General features: G+C 42.2%; 1 protein-coding gene across 2 annotated transcripts in view; it reads right to left on the bottom strand.

Moving 5' to 3' along the window:
• Window positions 1-4,214: 4,214 nt before the first annotated feature.
• Window positions 4,215-26,089, bottom strand: part of PPP4R2r (Protein phosphatase 4 regulatory subunit 2-related protein) — a 53,726-nt gene continuing 31,851 nt past the window's right edge. The window contains exons 2-3 of one of the 2 annotated variants that reach the window (XM_067781339.1): window positions 11,505-11,693; window positions 4,215-6,926 (exon numbers count right to left, since the gene is read on the bottom strand). In XM_067781339.1, the coding sequence (XP_067637440.1) occupies window positions 4,831-6,926; window positions 11,505-11,693 (2,285 nt within the window). In that variant the 3' untranslated portion in view covers window positions 4,215-4,830. The remainder of the gene's footprint in view (window positions 6,927-11,504; window positions 11,694-26,089) is intronic. The other variant, XM_067781340.1, reaches the window with a different exon arrangement.

Raw genomic sequence — 26,089 nt, 5'->3', positions numbered from 1 at the left:
CGCGTCCCCAATTACCATCACCGCCAAAGAGGTTGAACATTCCATCGTTTATGCTAAACCATCTAAAGCAGCAGACCCAGATGGCATAGCCCCGCCGATGCTTAAAAAACTAGAAAAAGATGGATTTAGTTATCTAGCGCATGTCTTCAACCTGTCCCTGTCCACCTTCGTCATCCCGAAAAATGGAAAACGACCAGGGTGGGCCCGCTCTAAAAGCCTGAGAAACCAGCTAACATATAGGAAATTCTTATCGTGCGATATCTCTCCTAACGCCAGTAGCCAAGACACTTGAAGCCATTCTCCTTCTCTATTTCACTGCAAATTTACGTCTTGCCAATCACCAGCATGGCTTTCGAAAACTACATAGCACTTACCACCGCGCTTAACGCCATTAACACACAACTTGCTCCGGGCGCTACTCACAGGGGAGCGCAAATGGTCCGCAAAGCAGAACTTTCTGGATAAATTGTTTTTTATTATACGTGATTTCTGAAAAAAATGTCTATACTAAAAATGCATGCATATATCCGGAACACTTGCGACAGGTTGTGGAATAATTGAAAACATATACATATCTTTTATCGTCGATGGGCTAGAGAATGTCGTAGAACACTTAGAACAATTAGCAGAGGACACTAACACCACAAGTTACACCAGAAGCGCAGCTACAGTTCTGTTGCAAAATATACAAAATTTTAGTTTCCTAACATTAGTTCATTTCTGGTATGAAATCTTAAGGATTGATCGTGTGTGGCTCAGATTACAAGATCCGGCGATGAATTTTAGAGAAGCGTATTGTAACGAATTTACTTGCAATCGTTTTATTTGCAACCCTCTGCTAAGTTCGAATCACTAAACTGTTGAATAAATAACTCCAATATGTAATAATGCAAAATGGCCTTTATTAAAGACTTCACAATAACACTCAAACTGTGCAACGAATAGCTTAATAACCAAACTGATAGCTTAAATGAAACTGACTTTCAAAATAATATTGCTATTGCTCGCTAGATATCGTCTTAGTCGTAACTGCTTGACAACTCAAATCAAACTGAATTCCAGCGCCTCTACAAATGTCGCCTTTTATACTCTTTGATTTCAACCTTCGCATCTTCTAGGCGCTTCCAGAATCTACTAGTCCAGCAGCTCTCAAACTTCTCAGCTGTAACTACAATTGCACAATTTTATAGTTTTTCTCATTGCATACTTATAGGAGTATCTCAGATATATGCATGTGTTTGTGCATTGACTCTCCGCTGCTCGTATACGTACATGGTACATATGTGTAGACGCAATTATTGTTTCGTTTATGTAGATACATAATGATTGTTTTATGGATGTGAATTCACGTCACTGCTTAGCATCGGCTTAGAGACGACAGCATCGCTCAGTGCTGCTAACATTCGTTACAGTATCATGATCTAGCCCAGCGGGCTAGGGGGTCAGAATATACCCACGGTAGACATGCCTGTCGTAAGAGGTGACTAGAATACCAGATTCAAGGGGCTGTGTAGCGCAACCCTTGCAGGTTGCAAGCGCAATATATAGCTTCTCCAAACCCAATTGTCAACCTCACCTATCCGTGGCGAATCCTGTTTCACTAACAGACGAGGCTCTGGCGACCCCAAGCTCCTCATGAAACTTGGCTGTGGGGAGGGAGGGATAGCCTGAAGGTTTAATGTGGCCATATAAATCGTTCCCGAGATGGTCGGGCTAACACCTTAATGGTGCTGTGTTACCGGAGCGTACCGGATCTGTATCCGGCAAAGGACCATCACATCGATAACACTCCCCAAAGCCTTTGGGGAGTAACCTTATCGCTACAACAATAACAACAACATGATCTTAAATCATTAGCGACTGAAGTACCCGAAATTCGAGACACTCTGTGTGAAGAAGCAATAGAAAAAGTGGTCTCTTTGTAAAAAATGGGAAATTGATATAGTAAAACGTATAAGGCGCCACAAAATATACATGAATACAAGCTCTTGTCAGACAGTTAGTCCGGTTTCAGGTCAAAGCGGAGCTGTACAACGGCACTGTTATCTGTGACAGAAGAAATTAGTGAGCGAGTGGATGAAAGTTACATTGCCTTCTTAACACTTCTTGACCACTCTAAAGCTTTTGATTCTGTAGACCACACTCTGCTCTGTAGGAAGCTGGAAAACTTATTTAACTTCTATGGTCATGCAGTTGCCCTTATAAGATCATATCTTGGCGATAGGACTCAAGCAGTATGTATAGATGGTGAAAAGTCTGACTTCCTACATGTCTTAAGAGGCGTCCCTCATGGCTCTATCATGGGTCCTCTGTTATTTGTTCTGTATATTAATGACTTACCCGATGTCCTTAAGTATTGTAATGTTCATATCTACGCTGATGATGTGCAGTGTTGGCCTCGTGATCAAACTAGCTTGTGCATAAGTACCTGAAACCACGATTTGAATCAAATATTTTCATGGGCTACTATGAATGGCTTATGTATAAACCCGAATAAGTCAAAATGTATTGTTATTCATAGAAGGTATTTTCCCACTAATGATTTAGAGAATGTAGTGTTCGACAATTCCGTTATAGAATACGTAGATACGGAGAAAAACTTAGGTGTAATTTTTAACAAAACATTGACATGGAAAGACCATATTTTTAGAACGGTTGGAAAAGTGTATGGAATGCTTCGTACACTATGGTTAACACAGTATTTCACGGCTTTGCACATAAGAATACTTCTGGCTAAAGCGTACTTAATACCTACGCTACTCCATGGTTGTGTGATTTACTCAAACTGTGACTATCTGAGGAAGAACAAACTAAATGTTGTTTACAACATTGCTAGATATGTTTATGGGTTGAAAAGACTTGACCACGTATCACAACATGCTGAAAGGTTGCTAAACATTTCTTTCGAAAATCTTTTAAAAGTCAAAACACTGTCCTTCCTCCATAAATTGATACACACGAAGGAACCTGAATATCTATATCGTAAGCTTATTTTTCTGCAATCATCAAGATCGGTGCTTCTTCTTAAGCACATTAGATACCGCACGCTAACCTCTGAGCGCCAATTCTTTGTTACTGCAATACGTCTTTGGAACTCCCTACCTACAAGTCTTCGACTCTTAAGTAATGCTCTGCGCTTCAAAAAAGAGCTAACATAATTTTTTACGACTCTTAAACTGGATCTCAAATTTTTGTTGTTAAAATGTTCATTTCTAAGTTCTTTTCCTTTCTCCGTGTCTTCTTTCTTTATTTGTTAAATACTATTCGAACTATAACCAGCCAAAGGTTATCATCACTACTGCTGTCTTTTAATATTTATTAATTACTTTTCTTTAGTTTTAAGATTTACATTTACATACATAAATATTTCTTTATTATCCGTTATATTTAATTTAATTTGATTAATCTAATTTATTATAAGTATGTAAGTTAGCAATTTATTATTATTACAAATGTTCAATTTTATAGCTCATGCTATTCATGACTAGCACTGTTAAATAATTTGTAAGAATTGTTGTGCTAGGAACAAATTTTCAAATAAATACGTACATACATACATACAAATGCCTCGGCTAGAGATGTTGGTCTTTCCGTAGAATGTGAAATTTCTCACGTTATGAAAAACTACTAATACGCACAAGATTTACACGACTAAATGACCTTAATTTTAGGTTTAAATTTCTCTTACACGTTGCAAATTTGTTAAAATTTGTAACGACTTAGGAAGAAAATTATGTTTTCCTCGGGCGCAAGAAAACCGCACTACGTCAGTGGAAGATCTAGGTTCTAGCATTCTCATAGACTTTGCGGCAACCAAAATTATCACCTCGTTTTCTGTGTGCATGAAATAGCTGACAAACAAGGCGAAATGTATACGACTGAAACCCCTTAGAGGATTGTTATGGAGTTTGGGTTAAAGCCATTGGGAGATGATAATTGCGAGACCGCCTAGATTTCCTCTCTCGCGATCTTCCGTTCTAAAAGAAATGTAAGCTCACCATAGGACGGTGTCTTTATTTCCTCCTATTGCTTTGAATGATGAGCTGTGATCGATTAGAGCTCAACTGGATATGCCTTGTTACGCTGATAAAGCAGTAGGGAAAGCCCCCATTTACTTGAAAAGGGCAGGGGAGAGTTAATTGGGAAAATAAAGTCAAGGAAGCTGCTAATATCGAAGAGTTTTTCTTACATAATTCAATAAAAAAATGACGCCGTTCATTTTATATGATTTTATTGTATTTTATTTTTTTGTTTCTTTTATTTAAATGTTTATTTATATTCTTGTCTCGCTTTAAATAAACAAATAATAGGAAAGTTTAAAAATTTAAAAGTTTTAATACCATTTCAATACGCGTATCATTAAATTCTAAAAAAAATTAAAATGTTTACAAAAGCAAATTAATAAACATTCGCCCCGTGAAACGGAACGTCACATTACGCTTGTTTTTATTTTGATATAGTAAATGGATCAAGTATGTGTTATATATATTATATTCTTGTATGTGTGCAAGTTTAGCTTTTTTTTTGCATTGGTTGCCAACCGTCGTATATCATTTTTTTCGCTTTTTTAAATTATAATTATATCTCTGTTTCATTGTTTTGGTTTTTTCTTTTTTTTGTTAAATTAACTTACATCGAATTTCGTTACACATTCATGTGAATTTTGCTTATGCGCCTAAAAACACACTACATATTCAAAATTAAAAAAACAAATGTATTAAGTATGAAACAAATATCATCGACCTCTCTCACAATTACATTCATCTTCTTCTTTGATGTGTATTATATGTGTGTGGAAAATAATTATTGAGTTGCTATTATTGTTATAATTTACTGATCCATTGCTTCTTGACTGGTATCGTCCACTTCCATGCCAGCTGGTTCATCTTTAGAAGGTGCTGGTGCCTCATTGGCGTCAGTGGCCATTTCAGTAGGAGCATTTGATTCAGTCATAACAACTTCATCAACAGGTTGAACCTCTTCGATCGGTACATCCTCCATTGGTTGATCGTTGAGTGCAAGTGTAGGAGGAGTTGGTGTAGCAGCAACAGGAGCGGCAGTGGCAGAAACGGCGGACTCAACGCTTACAGCGGTAGCTGGTTCTGCCGGAGTTGGCGTTACAGTTGGTGCTTTCGTGTCATCAGCTACAGCAGCAGTGATCTCAGCAGCACTGCTCTCCTCAGTTGTGCTCTGTATGGTTTCGTTGGTGGTTGGAACTTCACTTTCCGTTTCAGCGACTGCAACAGCAGTACCAGTAGTTTCAGCAGTGGCAGCTTCTGATTTGTTTTCAGCAGCTGCAGAAATTTCGGTTTTAGCAGGTGAAGCAGCAGCTGCTTTTACAATTGTTTCTTCTTCTGTGGGTGTACTAGCAACTGTTTCTGCTTTATCTTTTTCTGTACTAGCAACAGCTTCTGCTTCGTTAGATGCAGTTTTATCAGCTGCATCCGTAGTCACTGCTTCGTCTACTTTCTTTTCTTCTTCTTTTTTCTTATCCTCTACCTCTGCAGCGCTATCGGCTTTGTTTTCAGTCTTTTCTGTTGTTTCAGTTGTTGTGGCAGTGATGTTGGAAGACTCTTCAGCTGGTGCGGCGGTGACATCTGCGGATTTTGACTCCTCCACAGTTTCTTTCCTTTCTGCACTAGCAACAGCTGCTTCGGCTTCCTTTTCAGTTTCGGCAGTTGTTGGCTCTGCTTTAGTTTCATTCTTCTCTTCCTTTTTCTCCTCCGGTGTACTAGTGGACACTTCAGCCTTATCGTCAGCTTCTTTCTCTTTTACGGCTTCAACAGGCGCTGGCTCTTTTTCTACCTTGGCTGCGGCTGTTGATTCAGCGCTATCGGTTTTATCACTACCACTAACAACCTGCTCTTTGACAGCTTCTTCCGCTGCCTCGGCTACTTCTTTAGCAGGCTCCTCTGCAGTTGGTGCAGGAGATTGCTTCTCTTCTACGGCGGGCTCTACAGGCTTTACAGCAGTTTCAGCCTCAGTCGTGTCCACAGCTACTGCTGCTACAAGCACTTCTTTCTCGCCTTTTTCGATCTCTTGCTTTTCAATAATTTTCTCTTCTTCCTCTTTTTCTTCAACTAGCTTTGACTCAGCTTCCGCTATTACTACTTTTTCTTCTTCCTTTACATCTTCCGTTTTGGCAGCGTCAACTTCTTCAGTTGACATTTTCTCTTCAGTGCTATCCACTACAGTTTTCCTTTCGACGTTTGTCTTATTATTAGCTTGCGCCGTTGATTTTGCCTCGCCTTCTTCTTCAGCTTTCTTATCTACTTTATTTTCAACTTGCTTCTCAACTTCTTTGACTTCTATTTTTTCTGCTACCTCCTCCTTCTTTTCAGCTTCTACACTGCCCTTGGACTTTTCACTCTTTTCTTTTGACTCAACGACATCTTTATTATCCACCTCAGACATTTCAACATCCTCTACACCTGGCTTAGCCTTAGCTTCGGTCTCACCATTATCAGCTTTATCATTTGCAATTTCTTTGCACTTATCGTCGACAACCTCCTCCGATTTGCTGTCCTCCTTAGCTGCTGCCTTAGCGCTCCTTTGTTCTTTTTCTTCAGTCTTTTCATCAACTTTGTCGTCTTTCGCATCTAAATCCAGCTTGGCTTTCTTCGGATTCGGTAGTATGTCATCATCGGTTGTTGCATGCTTAGTAGCCGTCTCAGTCGCTGCAGGCTTCTCCTTGGGCTCAGCCCCCGTGGATGCCTCATCATCAGCATTTGAGCTGGCTGCTACTGCTGTACCATTGCTGTTGCCATTGGTGTTGCCATTTTGTGCCTCCGTATTAAAAAGCGACTCATTCTCCATATCAATGTCGACATTAACGTCTAGAGACAAATCACCATTAACAACAGAGTCCAGTGAATCACCGTTTTCGCTTTCTGTGCGCTTACGACCGGGTTCGATGGTGCTCACTACTGGAGGTCATAGAAAAGAAGAAAAAAGACCATTATTTAGCATTTGATTAAATGAGAATAGATAATGTAAAGTAAAATAAAAACTAAACGAAATATTTTCTATTCTCGTATAAAATTCTACAGAAAAATCACTTTAATATCGTAAACCCGATATGTGGAAGATCTACGATATGTAGACCTTATACGTACTCAAGCCCCTAAAGAAAGACAAAAAAAAGCTGACCTCACATTGCACAACACCTAAAAATACTGGGTGTGCCGTTCAATCAGAACATGCATTTTGGCAAACACGCAGCCGCAATTGTACCTAAAGTTCAGAGCCGCAACAAAATCTTCAAGTCTCTCGCTGGCAGAACTTGAAGCAAAGACAAAGAAACATTCGTAGCTACCTAGAAAGTAAGTGGGCAGGATCTGATAGCTGTATCACTTCCTGTAGCTGGATAGCCAGGCGCAGGGCATGAAAACACAAAACGTACTCGGTCGTTTCCTTCTTCAACCCGAACTCCCTATATCTGCTCCCACTTACTAGGCCTAATTTGAAGCATATGAAGCCAGAAGGCATTGTCCAGTCAGAATACCGTCGAATTTTCTTAATCTCACTCACCCTCTTTAGCTAGCTCACCCGCTTTTTCATTACCAGCTATTCGCATATGCCCAGAGACCCAATATAGATATATGCTTCGCCCTATCCTGTAAATACTTATACTCTAACACACTTTTAGATATTGTGTTATGCGAGATTATTGACTAATTGTTGCTTGGTTGCCAATGTAAAAGTTGACGCGGTTTCGAATTAAGCTATTTTCTTCCAGAGTGTTTCTACTACTTTGGTTTTGGCTACTATTTCCGCCAACAAAACGCTACAGTGATCTGGCAGCTTAAAGGACATGTTTACTTCAGCACAGTATAGCGCAAACCCTACGCCAGCTGTGGGCCCCACTAAATTAATACGGTTACCAAATTGAGAATGTGTTAATATAAACGAACGCGTAGCGAGCACGCAAGCAAAAACATTAATTTTTAACACGCTTATATTAGCTTCACTTGTGTGTATGCTTGTTTGTAACTCTCTAGGCTAGGCGAGCAAAGGAGAGTTAGACCTATCTAGCTGTGGGAGGGACGCAACAAATTAGATGGGGTTACACTGAAATGGCAGTCCTTGGTCGGGAAAAATCCCGAGTCGCTCCGGTACATAGAACCGACGGCCTTAGGAAGCGCCGAAAATCCAGAGCCGTAATAAAATCCTCAAATTCCTTGCTGGTAGTACTTGGGGAAAAGACAAAGAAACGCTCATTACCACATACAAAGCAATTGGCCAGCCGATTGCATGCTACGCGTCCAAGCCTAAAAATTACCCACTGGAATAAGCTACAGGCCTGCCAAAATACTGCTCTCAGCACCGCCACGGGTTGTCTTCTTATGACCCCAGAACACCATCTACATAATGAAGCGATAATACTCCCCATCAGGGAGAGAAATGAGATGCTAACCAAACAGTTCCTGTTGAATAACCAGAAAACTGGGCATCCCAACAGACATCTGATTGATGAGCCAACACCGCCTAGGGACTTAAGGAGTCATCTCCGTAAGCATTTTGAGGAAATACGGCACCTGAGAACTCAGCCGTATGAAGCAAAAAAACACAAGCAAGTTCTTGGTGAACTCCACAAACATGCTTCGGACCTTTATGCCAGGAATTGCCCGGTGAATCCAGTACTCAAAGAACAGTACCCAAAACTTGCGGAAGAGGAACGCATACTCCCCAGGGAAACGCGAGTCACTCTGGCTCAACTTTGTACTGGATATTGTAAAAGTTTAAACTCTTACATATCCAGAATCAACCCCGACATACAAAATGAATGCCCCGCTTGCAATGTGTCCCCACATGACACCAACCATCTCTTTAATTGTAATGTGGAACCAACGCCTCTAACACCCCTTTCATTATGTTCCTCCCCTGTTGAAACAGCAAGTTTCCTTGGACTCCCGTTAGAGGATATTGATGACAATTTGTGATCGGTTGCAGCTATTAGGTGGGGCGAAGCATTGCTACAACAACAACAACCCACCTAGCGGTCCCCAGCGGGTTACTTACTTACTTAATTGGCGCTTAACCGTCTAAACGGTTGGCCCAGCGGGTTAGGGGTCAGAATATACCCGGGGTAGTTATGCCTGTCGTAAGAGGCGACTAAAATACCAGATTCAAGGGGCTGTGTAGCGCAACCCTTCAGGTTGCCAGCGCAATACATAGCTTCTCCAAACCCAATTGGCAACCTCACCTATCCGCGGCGAATCCTGTTTCACTAACAGACGAGGCTCTGGCGACCCCAAGCGCCTTATGGAACTGGGGGGTGGGGAGGGAAGGATGGCCTGAAGGTTTAATGTGGCCATATAAATCGTCCCCGAGATGGTCGGGCTAGCACCTTAATGGTACTGTTACCGGAGAGTACCGGATCTGTATCCGGCAAAGGACCATCACATCGATAACACTCCCCAATCCCTTCGGGGAGCAACCTTATCGCGACAACAACAACAACAACCCATCTAGCGACAATTAGCGGCAGTGGTTAAATAACTCGCTACAAAACGAGTTGTGTTTAATAGCGGAGACCCGAACCTCTGTGCTACGGTGCTACCAACATGAAATATCTAAGTGGATTGTAGATACTAAAACTAAATGTTTAAAAGCGTGTTTTTTAGTTTAACTATATTTTTATTATTAAGTTTGATATCAGCGCTTGTACACTGAGCACATGTCACACTCATTTGGTAATCTGTTATAAGTGCGCGTACGACACTTCTTTACTGTACGAGTATCAAAATCAAATTAAATGAGCCGTCGTTTATTTTGACGAAGTGGGCGTTGTGCTCTCGCTCATCGTATACTTATTAGGGCTGGGACTATCCGCACATTCGAATATCTGGATATCCATACGGATATCCGTTGACACGGATAAAATCCGGACGGCATGGATATCCGGTTAATATTCGTATGAGAAACTATCCGGATATCCGAATTTATTAAGATCCGGATAATAACCGTATTTTTGGATATCCAGTGCAAGCAAAAAATTGATTTACCATATATGTTTATTTAACATTAATAAAAATAAATTCGTGGGGCATTTAAATCAATTAACAGCATTTTTTTTCACAATATAAACAAATGATACTCTTCTTATTTTCACTTGTTTGTAAAATTGTAGCTTTTTAATTTTTGACGTTAATTTAATAATCTACAAACATCTTTTGTGAATAAGTTTTCGATGTTTGCTTCGTTCAATTCTGATATGCAGGTATTCAACTTTATATTCCAGTATCCGGATAGCCGGATTTTATATCCGGTTTATTCGGATAGTTCAAAAATCCGGATGCATTTCACAGCCCTAATACGTATGTATATGGTCGCTTGGCAGATGCTAAGCTCACGTCCACTGCTGCCCTACGCTTTCCATTACCTACCAACCATTGGGGTACACGTGTACCGCCATTTGGGCACACTTGCGCCAACCATCAACCTCTATTGTGACACCTTGGAAGCACAGGGACGGAATAAGGTGGTTTGTTCGTTCAGTATTTGATGACGCTACACCACCATGGCCGTATGTGCTGCGCTCAAGCTGTCCCGAAGCATTGAGCTTTGTTGCAGTTGCCAACGCAAAGTTTTTCACGTACAAAACATTTAAAACTGTAGAATTTTAATTATTTAAAAAAATAAATTAACTCTGATTAAATTAAAAAAAAAAACTTTTATTATATGTATTTAATTAGCGAGGCATGCACATGTTGCTTTATACATTTGTTTTTGTTATTGATATTATAGACAAATTACAAAGTTTGCTATAAATACAAAGTTAATAAGCTCTTGATAGCGCGCCTATAAGTATTCCAAACAGTTAGGATTAAAATTGTATAGAACTAGAAGACCCGGCAGACGTTGTGCTGCCCTAAATTTGATCTATCTGCATACATTTTAATAAACATTTTCCGTCTAACTCTGCCCTCTCCACCCATCTTCACTTATTCTTAATCCTTTTATTCACTCCAACCTCCGTCTTTTTCGCTTCATCTATCTCTATCTTCGTCTCACTCTATCTCTTTCTCAGTCTCCTTTTCCTTCCCTCTTTTCTCTTCTATCAAGTTCTCATTCTTCTTCATCCCTTATTTCCAGTCCAAGAGGGTGGTATGTTTTTGTACCAGTCCCACTCCGAGTCGCAATCCCAGTCCAGCCTAACTTCTATTACTTAGGTGGTATTTGCTATCGATCACATGGTACTAAATATTGCATGCTTTTCTGCGCACTTGATTTTGTTTTAGAGATTTTTGGCGATGGAATTTTAGCTAAGTGAAAATTGGAATTTGGGGCAGGCTCGGTATCAACTCAATAACTCAACACCGCACAGAGTTACGCAGCCTTACTTTATTCTTTTATATAAATCTATAACCTAAGTTATTAGCAATCACAAATTTCTAACCAAAATTTTGGGCAAAACGAAGTTTGCCAAGGTCAGCTAGTTCATTCAATAAAATATCGTTTAGTTCAAATAACATTTTTTTTTTCATTATTCGATCACTCACCTAAAATGTTCTTCTCCAGAGCGCGCATAAATTTATCAATGCGACTATATTGTTTACGCGGATCGATCAAGAGCTCACACAAACGCTGAATGGTAAATGGAGCAGCATTGAATAATTCTAAACGCTCCAACAGCGATGATTTCATGCTCTCATAATTGAAAGGATCGACATTCGGATATTGAGGAATCTCTGAAAAATATAAGAGAAAAAAATGTTATTTTGTTTATTTTGTCAAAACCCAACAGAATATACAAAGAAAAAATAATAATAACTAAAGGAAACGGTAGGGAGGGAGAAAACTGGAAAAGTGCTTATAAGTAAAAATTGAAGGTTAACGCTGATCTGTAGTGAATGCCACAAAAGCAGTCGAAAAAAAGAGATAATTATAAAAAAAACCACAAACATATGTGCAAAAATGTACAATAAAAAATTTGTTTAAGGTTCAAATAAACAAAACAAAAAAGTAAGGGCAAGTAATTTAATCTAAAATAGAGCGTTATATACCCAGTTGTGGATTTTTTCCTACAAATGGGCGGGACGGGACCTACAAGGCAGATATTAAGAAGAAGCGTGATGCATTGAAGTTTGATTCTGTTTGTATGGTAAACAGTTAGAATTGCACGCCCATGAACCATGGCTACTTATAGAATACAAATTGTCAATAGCTCGCTCATTATATGAGGAAGATTTTAAAAATACCTCGGTAAACGGTTAGCGGTCAATGAAAGACTAAGAGTCTCGCGTGGTGACCTTATCTACTTACTTCTTCATTTAACTTATAGTCCCCGTTATACTCTCCACTATAAAAAGCTGCGATTCCACTGGACATTCGCACATTCGCGCACAAGTCACGCTTCAGGTACGAGCTAGATCCGTCCGTCCGTCCGTCCGTCTTTGATGTACAAACCGAGATAATTACCTCCAAACTCTTTGAGAGATTTCTGGATATCTGTTAGTAGGCAAGCTGGGCTGGCTCTATATATAATTTTCTCCTAAAAAGGCTTCGGGTGTTACTTTGTCGTTTGGGGGTTTTCAACAAGTTTCAGCAAATACATTTCACACAGGCACATTACATAAGCCATCGACTCCCATCAGTGCGTATAGAAGATATGATACCACTGCATGGGAAAAGAACGTGGACTTGGGAAACCTACTTTGCAATTTTAAGCAACAATCTTTCTTTGTACTTTTACAACTGAGTATAATAATAGCATCAGAAAAGAGCCAAGAGCCATTAAATACATCTTGTTTTATTGTTGGACAAAAGAAATTAATAAAAAATTCGAATGGGGAGGGTTATTGCCGTTCAAGTAAGCGATTCGAGGTGAGGTTGCGCGTGTGCACGAAGCAGCATTTGAGAATAAATTTAAAAAGAACAAGTAAGGAAGGCTAAGTTCGGGTGTAACCAAACTTTACATACTCAGCTGAGAGCTTTGGAGACAAAATAAGGGAAACTTCGCCCTGCAGAACTTTTTCATTTTCTTCTACTTAATATGGCAGGTGTCACACCTATTTTACAAAGTTTTTTCCAAAGTTATATTTTGCGTCAAAAAACCAATCCAATTACCATATTTCATCCCTTTTTTCGTATTTGGTATAGAATTATGGCATTTTTTTATTTTTCATAATTTTCGATATCGAAAAAGTGGGCGTGGTCATAGTATTTTTCGCTTCATCTATCTTCATCTTCATCTCATTGTATCTCTTTCTCAGTTTCCTTCTCTCTTTTCTCTTCTCTCAAGTTTTTCTCATTCTTCTTCATATCTTATTGCCAGTCCCAGAGGGTGGTATGCGTTTTGTTCCAGTTCCATTCCAGTCTCAGTCCCAGTCCCACTCCGAGTCTCAGTCTCAGTCCCAGTTCTAGTCCAAATCCCAGTTCCAGTCCATCTCTGGTCTATTTCCCGGCAAAAATGATCGAAAATACTAATATAGGCAAATTTATATACCAAATTTCAGGCAAATCGAACAGGACATATGTAAATAGGGATGTGGGTATTATTAATTCATGTCTTTATTTCGGCTTCGCATGCATATTTATCAGTTTTGCCAGGCTGATGCGACTAAATCGAATGTCACAATGAAAATTACTTTAAAGAAGCTCTCAGTAACAGCTTTCATTTGATATCCATAATACACACACATTCTAGGGGTATCCGGGTCCATGTTTTGGCCTATATCTCGAGACCCTAGTCACCCAGCGGTGTAAAACTAACTCTGCATTAAAGCACACATCAACAGCTTCAATTTTACACCCATAATGTAAAAACACATCCTAGGTGTATCCGGTTCCATGTTCTGGCCTATATCTCGAGACCCTAGTCACCCAGCGGCATAAAACTTATTCTGTACTAAAGCACACATCAACAGCTTCAATTTTATATCCATAATGTAAAAACACATTCTAGGGGTAGCCGGGTCCACGTTTTGGGCTATATCTCGAGACCCTAGCCTCCCAGTTGTATGAAAATTATCCTGTACTATAGCACTCATCAACAGCTTTCATTTGATATCCATATTGTATAAACACATTCTAAGGGTACCCGGGTCCACGTTTTGAGCTATATCTCGAGACCCTAGCCTCCCCGCGGTATGAAAAATAGATGTTGGCCGATTCTCAGACCTACTCAATATGCTCATAAAATTTCATGAAAATCGGTCAAGCCGTTTCGGAGGAGTACGGAAGCGAACATTGTGACACGAGAATTTTATATATAAGAATATTCAATTTTTTGTTAAAATTTGACTTAAACAAATTTCTTTTTTTAAAGGTGGGCGTGTTTGTCATCCGATTTTGCTAATTTTTATTTAGCACACATATAGTAATATGAGTAACGTTCCTGCCAAATTTCATCATGATATCTCCAACGACTGCCCAATCACAGCTTGCAAAACTTTTAAATTACCTTCTTTTAAAAGTGGGCGGTGCCACGCCCATTGTCCGAAATTTTACCAATTTTCTATTTTGCGTCATAAGGTCAACCCACCTACCAAGTTTCATCGCTTTATCCGTCTTTGGTAATGAATTATCGCGCTTTTTCGGTTTTTCGAAATTTTCGATATCGATAAAGTCGGCGTGGTTGTATTCCGATTTCGTTCATTTTAAATAGCGATCTGAGATGGGTGCCCAGGAACCTACATACCAAATTTCATCAAGATACCTCAAAATTTACTCAAGTTATCGTGTTTACGGACTGACGGAAGGACATGGCTAAATGAATTTCTTTTTTCGCTCAGACCATTTACATATATAGAAGTCTATATCTATCTCCATTAGTTTATGCCGTTACGCATTACCGTTATGCGAACAAAATTAATATACTCTATGAGCTTTGCTCAGCTGAGTATAAAAATACTAACAACGAAAACAGAAAACCGGCAAATGTGTGTTATTGAAATGTTTGCAAAAAAACGTTCCGAGAGAACTCATTAAACAATAAGTCACCAAGTAACGAAGTGATAAAACAAAAAATTCAGAGAGGCATATAACAAAAAAAGGAAGCATACAAAATTTATGCACAGAATGATGGGATAGAAATTCGCGGAGTTTGCTTGGTGTGCGGCTGTTTGGATGACTCGTTGCTTAGATTCGTGGAATAATTCCATAGAGCACAAAAAAGCAGTGAGAGTATAACTCACAAATGTATTAAGGTAAATGCTTCAACGCCTCCAATGAACTGTGGGCCATTTTAACTGAAAATGAAAAACTGTTTCACTCACATTGAACTCTTACATTCTAACTCTTGGACTGGGTCACCTAGTGATTTGCAGAATAGCTGGATTTGTAGGTAATCCCACGCGCTTTCTTGTTCATTGGGAAATATTTTGTGAAACGAACGGCATTATTCTCAGAAAAAAACGCTAATAGTTGCTAATTTAAACATATTGTAACGAGTTTTTGGGGTTCCTGATAATAATGCCACTTCTGCTAACGTTCGAATCGCTGAGCTGTAGAATAAATAACTCCAATATTCGATATTTGAAAACTGTCTTTATTTAGACTACTTTGGGAGTAGTACTTCACAACTATACTTCACTTAATAGCGTGTTTAAATCATTTAAATCAAACTGATTCCTCAGTTTGCGCTGCTTTTATACTCTCGGTTACTTCGTTCCCCATTTCTCCTAAGGTCTAGACATTTCACCTTCTAGAACAGTTATGTTTTTTTCTTTTAGCCATATATGCGTGTGTATGCGTGCCTAGCAACTACTGCTCTTAGCTGGAATGTTCTTTGTTGCCTTGTACATACGTGTGCCGGCTTGCTTTAATGTTTACATGTACATAAGTGTGACTGCTTGCTGTTTCTGTTGTTGTGATTTTTTACTAACAGCATAAAAAAAAAAAAAAATGTAAGGCGCGATAACCTCCGAAGAGATCTAAGGCAGAGCTTCTCTTCCAATTTGCGTCGTGTTCCTCTTGATTTTCCCTACAAATCGGCCGGACGGGAGCTACGTGTTTTATGCCGACTCCGAACGGCATCTGCCAGGCAGATGAGATTTTCACTGAGAGCTTTTCATGGCAGCATACTAACAGCATAGTGATGCTAATATTCGCCACAATATGATACAGCCAATTTTGAAAAGATGTGTATAATTTGTCTGTGATTGGAAAGTGATGTCATCCACTTACATAGGCGCGTGATTTTAGAAAATTATAATTTTGCGTCTCTCCTAAGTTGTATATTTCATAACTTACTTACTTAATTGGCGCTTAACCGTCTAAACGGTTATGGCCGTCCAACAAGGCGCGCCAGTCGCTCCTTCGCTCCGTCAACCGGCGCCAATTGGTCATACCAAGGGAGTTTAAATCGTTTTCCACCTGGTCCTTCCAACAGAGTGGGGGCCGCCCTCTACCTCTGCTTCCATAGGCGGGTTCCGATAGCAACACTTTCTTGGCCGGAGCATCATCTTTCATTCGCATAACATGGCCTAGCCAGCGCAGGCGCTGCGTTTTAATTCGCTGGACTATGTTGGTGTCTGCGTATAGCTCGTACAGCTCATCATTAAATCTTCTTCGGTACTCGCCATCGCCAACACGTAGAGGTCCATAAATCTTTCGAAGAACTTTTCTCTCGAACACTACCAAAGCCGCTTCATCTGCTGTTGTCATGGTCAATGCTTCTGCCCCATATAGCAGGACGGCCACGATAAGTGACTTGTAGAGTATGATTTTCGTTCGCCGAGAGAGGACTTTACTTTTCAATTGCCTACCTAGTCCAAAGTAGCATTTATTCTTCGCTGGATTTCAGTGCTGATGTTGTTGCTAGTGTTGATGCTGGTTCCCAAATAAACGAAGTCTTTTACTATTTCAAAATTATGGCTGCCAACAGTAGCGTGGTTGCCAAGGCGCATATGCGCTGACTCTTTGCTCGATGACAGCAGGTACTTCGTTTTGTCCTCATTCACTATCAAACCCATTCTTTTTCCAGTTTGGAGTAAGCAGAGCTAACAGCGCGGGTTTTTAGGCCGATGATATCAATGTCATCAGCATATGCCAGTAATTGTACGCTTTTATAGTATATTGTTCCAGTGCGGTTAAGTTCTGCAGCTAGTATAATTTTCTCCAGCATCAAATTAAAGAAATCGCACGATAGGGGGTCACCCTGTCTGTCTCGTTTAGTTTCGAACGGCTCGGAGAAGTCCTTCCCAATTCTGACTGAGCTGATGGTGTTGCTCAACGTCATTTTGCACAGCCGTATAAGTTTTGCGGGGAAACGAAATTCAGACATAGCGGCATATAGGCAGCTCCTTTTCGTGCTGTCGAAGGCGGCTTTAAAGTCGACGAAGAGGTGATGTGTGTCGATTCTTTTTTCACGGGTTTTTTCCAAGATTTGGCGCATTGTGAAAATCTGGTCGATGGTAGATTTACCAGGTCTGAAGCCGCACTGATAAGGTCCAATCAGCTTCAATCTTTCGCACAATACACTTGAAAGGACCTTATATGCGATATTGAGAAGGCTGATTCCACGATAGTTTGTGCATTTTGCAGTATCCCCCTTCTTGTGGACTGGGTAAAGAACACTTAGATTCCAACCGTCGGGCATGCACTCTTCCGCCCATATTTTGCTAAGAAGCTGCTGCATGCGCCTTACCAACTCCTCGCCGCCGTACTTGAATAGCTCCACAGGCAATCCATCAGCGCCCACGGCCTTGTTGTTTTTCAATCTGGTTATTGCTATTCTAACTTCGTCATAATCGGGCGGGGGGACATATATTCCATCATCATCGATTGCGGGATCGGGTTCTTCATCTCTGCGCGGTGAATTAGGAGAACAGAGAAGTGTTCCCTCCATAATCTAAGAACTCTCTGGACATCAGTTACAAGGTCGCCGTTTTCGTTCCTACAGGAGTTTGCCCCGGTCTTAAAACCTCCCGTCTGTCGCCGTATTTTTTGGTAAAATTTTCGGGCGTTATTCCTGGTGGCTAGCAGCTCAAGCCTCTCGCCTTTCTGGTTCTGCCTTTTTCTTCCTGAAAAGGCGTCTCGCTTCCTTTTTCAACTCACGATAGCGTTCACACACTCCTCTTGTCGCGCTCGCTTTTAACGTAGCCCTGTAGGCAGCGTCTTTTCTTTCGGTTGCAACGCGGCATTCTTCATCGTACCAGTTGTTTTTTCGTGGTCGCCGGTAACCAATTTTTTCCTCGGCGGCAGTACGAAGTGCTTTGGAAATATGCTCCCACTGCTTCTGTATTCCTTCAGGATGAGTTGTGCTCTCAGAGAGCAGGTGTGAGAGTCGAGTTGCGAAATCATTGGTAGTCTGTTGTGATTGAAGCTTTTCGACGTCTAGCTTCCCTTGTGTTTTTTGTTCCTTGGTTTTAGCCGCGTTGAGGCGGGTGCGTATTTTGGCTGCAACGAGATAATGGTCCGAGTCGATGTTAGGTCCTCGGATCGTGCGCACATCTAAAACACTGGAGGCATGCCGTCCGTCTATCACAACGTGATCGATCTGATTGCGTGTATTTCGATCAGGAGACAGCCATGTAGCTTGATGTATCTTTTTATGCATGAACCTCGTGCTGGATATGACCATGTTTCGAACACCGGCAAAGTCAATCAGCCTCAGTCCGTTAGAAGTTTCATTGTGTAGGCTGAACTTTCCGACTGTAGGGCCAAAAACACCGTCTTTGCCCACCCTGGCGTTAAAGTCACCAAGCACGACTTTTATATCGTGACGGGGGCAGCGCTCGTATGTGCGTTCTAATTGTTCATAAAAAGTGTCTTTCACCTCATCGTCTTTCTCCTCTGTCGGCGCATGGGCGCAGATGAATGATATATTAAAAAATTTTGCTTTTATTCGGATAGCGGCGAGACGTTCGTCCACAGGTGTGAACGCCAGAACTTGGCGACAAAGTCTCTCTCCCACCACGAATCCGACGCCGAAACTCGTATGGCCACTCCAATATATGTCACAATTTTTGATCTTCTTTCTTCCTTGCTTCGTCCAACACATTTCTTGGATGGCGGTGATTTCAGATTTTGCTTTGACGAGGACATCAACCAGCCGGGCATCTGCACCAATCCCATTCAGGGAGCGGACGTTCCAGGTGCATGCCCTCAATTCATTGTCCTTCAAACGTTTGCCATGTTCGTCATCAATAGAGAGTGTATTTATCCGAGGCTTGTTGTTATATTTCATTCGAGTATGGTTTTACGTGGCGGGTCCCAAGCCCAGCGCACAACCCGCTCAGCGGGGGTGAAAATATTAATTGGCACGTTTATATAGCGAGCCGCTTGCTCCAAGACAGACGCCCGCTTGCGGCCGCACCTAGAGGTGTACAGACGCTACCGATGAGATCTCCCCCGGCTAGCCCTTAAACCGATTATGTCAGAGTGGCCTAGCCAGGTTGTCGCCTTCTCACATTAGCTCACCGCTAAACGGATGTTTAGCGGCTACCCAGAGGATACTTGGCCGCAAGCGACCGGCAGTAGTGAGCTGCTTGAACCGCATGCAAAAGAATCGCTCTGGCCATTCCCAGGTGAATGGCGGTCAGAAGCTTTCCCCACTTTCGTGGACTTCTACACACGGCCCCACCCTCCACACACGGCCCCATATATATTTCGTAAGCTTCGTATCAAATGAGTATTCGCCTTTAGTGATAAATTTTCAAAACTCCCATAGTTACTACTTAAAAATAACTTACTATAAGTTTGAGTCAAAGTCGAGTCAGCAATTAGGGGGTTTGGAATATACCCGCGGCAGGTATGCCTATCGTAAGAGGCGACTAAAATACCAAATTGGTTCAAGGGTTGTGTAGCCCACACCTTTCAAGGTGTTGCCAGCGCAAAATATAGCTTCTCCAACCCAATTGTCAACCTCACCTTTCCGTGGCGAATCCTGTTACTTTAACAGCCGAGACTCTGGCGACCCCAAGTTCCTCATGGATCTAGGGGGTGGGAAGGCAGGGTGGACTTTAAGGTTTCATGTGGTCATACTAAATCGTTTCCGAGATGGTCGGGCTGAGCTCAGGCCAAGGGGGTCACTGCTGGCGGACAGTGAACGGCCTATTAATTAGGTTAGCTGCGAATATCAAATAAGCAGCCCTCGACCAAGAGCGGCTGGTGAGGAGGGTTTGGCTTAAAAGGCCTAAAGCACCCTGAGAACATCCAGTGGCAGGGCGAGTAGATGCCGCCCTGAATTAAGCATCCACAGCCTAGTACGGGGTTGCTTCGAGGGAATACCTACCCAAGATAGGGAGGCAACTATACGACGTGGGATACACACTCAGGAAGGTAAAGAGGTAAATTATTTGTAAATTTAAGGTGATTGTCACATTAAGACTGAGCCCAGTAAGGTCTTAATTAAGGTATACTGGAATCAACGACTCGGATATGTTTGTTAAGGGCTGGCGAATGTGGCATTCGGAAATCTCAGTACACGGCTTGACACACCGGCGAAATGACTTTCCGGTTAATGTCCCATTCGTCTCCGTCCCGTTAAAACTTTGGCAGGCCTTGGGGTACGTTCAAAGTCTGTCATCATTAAGTTGGTGGTGCAGGTTCGGTTGAGATCCTCCCGATTAATACTGATCTGGCTCTGAACGCAGTCTTCATGAGGGACTGCGTCAACCTTCACGTGGCCTCCCTGCCTTCGCATAGACAACCACGGGATCTATATAGGTAACTGCACACTGGGACCAAGATAGCGGCCTCAAGTGGGGACCCAATTAAATAAATGATGAGCAACAACAATACTAAAATAAAAAACCAAACACAGGAGAATGAAATGGCGTTCAATCCATTTGTAGGAAGGAAGCTAGCTCGCTCTCCAGAAGGGCGTGGCCCATCGGCTGGGGGCCTTAACATTTCGTCGCAAGTGGTAACGAAACCCAAAGGAGCGGAGGCCGAAAGCAAGCAAGGAGCGTTGTCGCCGGGTGCTACACCGAAGCTTTGCAAAAAGAACTCCGACAACAAGGCTCAAACGGGCACACCATTATTAAGTGAGCTAATTAAGCAGGCGTAAGCTGCGTTAAATCAGCAAAACCCCCTGGAGAAAAAAAGATGACCAAGCTAGGCAAGGCGATTGAGGACTTGATGCAGTTCTTCATAGGGCGTAATAACATACACGCGGAAATCAAGCGCTTTGCCTCCGTAATAAAAGTGCTGTACATCGAGTCGGCCCTAGAGGTAAAGAATTTAGAACATAAATTGCGTGCAAGCGAATGCGCCAAGGATAGAAGTCCATCACCCCCAGGAAAGCGACCGAGGAATAATTCGTACTCGACCAAGGAGAACAACGTGGTAAAACCCACTACTACACTAAAAGATGTCTTACCAGGGCACGTGGGTGGTCACAAACGACGGCAAGAAACGCAAGAGAAGGCGGAGCGGAAAGAGGAAACTGCAGCCCAAAAGACGGGAGAGTGGCAGTTAGCCAAAAAGAAGAGCAAGAAAAAATCACTTAAGGCTAGGCCGGATGCAATCATCATTTCCAAGGCGGGGGATGCGACGTACGCCGACATATTGCGTAAAGTGAGAAGATGCGACGAATTAAAATCCCTGGGTGATGACGTCAAAACGATTAGTAGAACGGCGAAAGGAGAGCTGTTACTAGAGCTGAAAAAATCGCAAGATGGGAAAACAAGCGCGTACCAAGCAGAAATTGAAGCGGTACTAAAGGACTCGGCTAAAGTTATAACAAAGTCCCAAATGGTCACGCTACAGTGCAGAGATCTCCATGATATTACTACGCCCGAGGTGATTTGCAACGCCCTCCACCAGCAATGCAACATCAAACTTCCAGATGTCGCTGCCATAAAAAGCATACGCACAGGGTACAGTGGCACGAAGTCGGCATTTATAAGCCTTACAGCGGATGATGCCAAGGCGGTTCTTAATACGCAAAGAATCCGGGTAGGATGGGTTTCCTGCCGAATTAGAGAGCTCAAGCAAGAAAAACGCTGTTATAGGTGCTGGGGCTACGGGCATATAGCTCAGAAATGTAAGGAGACTGTAGATAGGTCTAGCCTATGCAGGAAATGCGGTCAGGAAGGTCATAAGGCTGCAAGTTGCGAAAATGCACCGAAATGCGCCCTATGTGGGGGACAACATTCAGCAGGCAGTTTTAAATGCCCACAACGAGAGGGCAGCAAAATGACTGTCTCATGAGGGTATTGCAGCTCAATTTAAACCATTGCGAGGCAGCCCAAGAGCTATTATCCCAAACAGTCTATGAAGGAGGATATGACATAGTGGTACTCTCTGAACAATAGAAAAATCGCCAGGAGCAGGGTTGGCTCTCAGATTTAGCAGGGAAAGCCTCAATTTGGGCACCAGGGAAATTTCTCCCACAGGAAATTATGACGCCAACGGTAGCAGGATTCACGTGGGCAAAAATCAACGGTATATACGTCTTCAGTTGCTATGCCCCTCCGAGCATGACCATCGCCGAGTTCGAAGACATGATATACGGGATCACCATTGAAGCACGAGGTAAACACCCGCTTTTAGTGTGTGGAGACTTCAATGCATGGTCATCTGTGTGGGGAAGTAGACGAACCAACGAAAGAGGGAGAGTTCTCCTCGAAAGCCTTACTTCTTTGAGGCTAGAACTCCTAAATGAACCAGGGATATATACCTTCGATACAGGTACCAGACGATCCATTATAGATCTCACCTTCGCTAGCAGCGAAATAGCAAGACGAGCAAAATGGTCCATAAACAACGTCTACACACACAGCGACCATAAAGCTATTAGCGTAGAGCTGCTCGAAACTCCACGAACGGTAGCAGCAAGACATCGACAAAGTAGGAAATGGAAACAGCACCTTTTCGACCCACAAATATTTGACATTATCTGGAAGGACGCCATAGTACGAGAATCGCATGCGGAAGACCAGTCGGTTCAAATCACTAAGTTGCTATGTATGGCATGTGATGCTGCCATGCCCAGAAGTCGCGGAAAAGCACAGCGCACTCCGGTATATTGGTGGAATGACGAAATTGCGGAAGAGCGTAGAAAATGCCACAAAGCACGAAGAATAGCGCAGAGGGCACGCTCATCACCACGATATGCAGAGCTACACAGCACCTATGTCGCACAAAGAAAGGCACTTAAAAATGCGATAAAAAAGAGCAAGAAGTTATGCTTTAGGGAACTGCTGGATAATGTCGACCTAGATCCTTGGGGATCAGCCTACAGAACTGTGATGGCCAAAGTTAAAGGATCGATATCACAGCAACCTACGCGCCCGATACTGATGAATATTATTGTTGAAACACTTTTCCCGGCGCAAGATCGCTGGACTTATCCAAGCGAGGATCTAGAAAGTACGGAAATTCCGCAAATTACAGAGCAAGAGGTGCTGGACGCTGCAAAAAGAGTTGCTGATAACAAATCCCCAGGACCCGACGAAGTACCAAACATAGCCCTTAAAGCCGCGATTACAACTAGGGCTACATTATTTACTGATATTTTTAATGCCTGTATGCAAGAAGGCGTGTTCCCTCGCCCGTGGAAACGACAAAGACTTGTCCTATTGCTGAAACGTGGTAAACAGCCGGACCAACCATCCTCATATAGGCCACTTTGTATGCTGGATTCCCTAGGGAAGATTTTCGAGCGTATAATTAGTGAGCGCCTACAGCTGACTCTAGAAAGACCAGGTGGCTTATCGAATAGTCAAAATTGATTTCGCAAATCAAGATCCACCGTAGATGCAATACAAACAGTCGTCAATATAGCTAGAGAAGCTATCTCTGGAGGCCAAAATAAAAGGAAGTCCTGTGCATTGATTATGTTGGACATCAAGAATGCTTTTAACACTGCGAACTGGATGCAGATAATGGCAGCGCTGCAAAGCTTCGGCAGTCCAGCTTACTTACGCAGAATTATAGGTAGCTATCTTAAAGACAGAGTACTTCTTTTTGACACGGATCAAGGAGCAAAAGAGTACAAAATCACAGGAGGCGTTCCACAGGGATCTGTTCTCGGTCCAACGCTTTGGAATGTAATGTATGACCGGGTGCTAAAGATTGATCTACCAGAAAACACGCAAATTGTGGGATATGCTGATGATATTGCAGTGGTAGTAGTGGCCAAGAAACTGGACCTGCTTCAAGCATTATGTAATGACGCCGTAGCAAGAATAAAGGAATGGCTGACCAATACAGGACTGGAGTTGGCTAGCCAAAAGACGGAAGTGGTATTAGTAAGCTCCAAACGGTCGGCGAACGAGTTAGTCTTAACTGTCGGGGATCATCAAATCACCTCAAAGGATTCCTTAAAATACTTAGGAGTGCACATTGACTCTAAGTTAACTTTCAAAGAGCACTTCAGAGCGGTGGGGGAGAAAATTACCAAAGTGAATGGATCACTTCTGCGAATAATGCCTAACATTGGTGGTCCGAGCGAAGCTATACGTCAGCTATTGTCCACAGTAACCAGCTCAATAATACTATACGCAGCACCAGTGTGGTATGGATCTAAACAGACCCATCAAAAATATATATTAGCAGCGTACCGACTTGCTTCTTTAAGAATAGCAAGTGCTTATCGGACGGTGTCCGACGACGCGATCCTGGTTCTAACCCGGAAAATCCCAGTGGACTTACTGGCAAGCGAAATGGCCGATCTGTATAACACTAATATCGAGCGACCATCTTAAGAAGACAAGAAAAGAGCAAGGACACAAACAATAGCTAAGTGGCAAGAACGGTGGGAGGCCTCGAGTAAAGGGCGTTGGACTTTCACACTAGTTTGGAACGTAGCTCAATGGAATGAGCGGAAGCACGGCGAACTGAAATACCATCTCACGCAGATAATGAGTGGACATGGCGGTTTCAAAGAGTATTTATGGAAGCGTAGGATAGAGGAAGATCCTCATTGCCCAATGTGTACCACATAGTTAGAAAACGCAGAACACGTCATGTTCTACTGCCCCCGTTTCCACGAAGAAAGACTCATCTTGCATGGAGTCTTTGGGGAGGAACCTACCACGAGAAATTTAGTTTCACATATGTGCAACAGGAAAGAGTGCTGGACTGCAGTGAGCAAAATGGCATTTATAGTAATGACACGCCTGATGGATGCTGAGAGGGAGCGCAGAGAAATGCGCATGCGAAGCAGTGGCGATTAAATGGACACTCAGAGCAAATAGCGGGAACCTGGACGCAGGCACAACAGTAGGCTCTTAAAAAATGAGAAATATGGAACGACACCCTGAAGTAATGCGAAAGTGGTGCCGGGGTGGGCGACGGTTCCAGAACGGGGCTGTTTTTTAGTCTACGGACACACGGTTGCTGCGACGGCAGCAATTATGGTGCATTAGGCATTTTTCAGCCTCCCCGCAAAAAAAAAAAAAAGATGGTCGGGCTGGTGCCTTAATGGTGCTTGTTACCGGAACTTTAAGAGCTGGCACTTGCATTTTTTTGTCAATACTACCACACCCCTTTTTTTTAGGTATGCTTCTTGTTTTTCTTTCAATGTTGATGTAAAATTTAATTACTTTTCGTTGACCTTGCCTTGAATCTGTCCTATAACTGTGCGGAAAAGGTTTCGATATAGTCTTGAAATTATCCTGAAGTTGTCTGAAAGGATACCTAAAATAGTCCCGAAGTGATCCTGAAATTGTTCCGAATGGGCCTCGAGATAGTCTCGAAATGAACGCATGACTATACTGCCAGTCAAACATTTTGGAGTTAACATCTAACCAAGGCGAATTCAGTACCAGGTGTCATTATCCCAAATGCTGATTGCTTCTTCTTGATAATTTTCCAAATATCGCCTTGTACAACAATATGTCAGTTAATAGAAATCAATGAAACATTTCTTTGGTCTTGACATTCTTCGGCAAGGCGAATTGGTTGAATTCGCTTTGCCACCACCTGGTATAGATCCGCCTTGCATCTAACCATTGATAATTAATTAAAAATTGACCTACTTTAATTCAAAAATATCATTTTGGTTTAGCGACATCTGCAAATTTTTGGCTCCATTTTGAAAATTTTATCCAGGGTCCAATTCAGTTGTAGCATAAGCCAGTAGACCGCCCACCTGCAAAATTGAAAAGAAGAGTTGCCGTGGATTTTGCGACTTATACCCGTGAGAAGTATCTTTGGACGAATAGTTATTCCCTGACAGGTGGTGTGTTTC

The sequence above is a fragment of the Eurosta solidaginis genome, chromosome 4, assembly GCF_040869045.1.
Source record: "Eurosta solidaginis isolate ZX-2024a chromosome 4, ASM4086904v1, whole genome shotgun sequence".
Lineage (NCBI taxonomy): Eukaryota > Metazoa > Arthropoda > Insecta > Diptera > Tephritidae > Eurosta > Eurosta solidaginis.
This window is presented reverse-complemented; position numbering and strand designations above follow the sequence as displayed.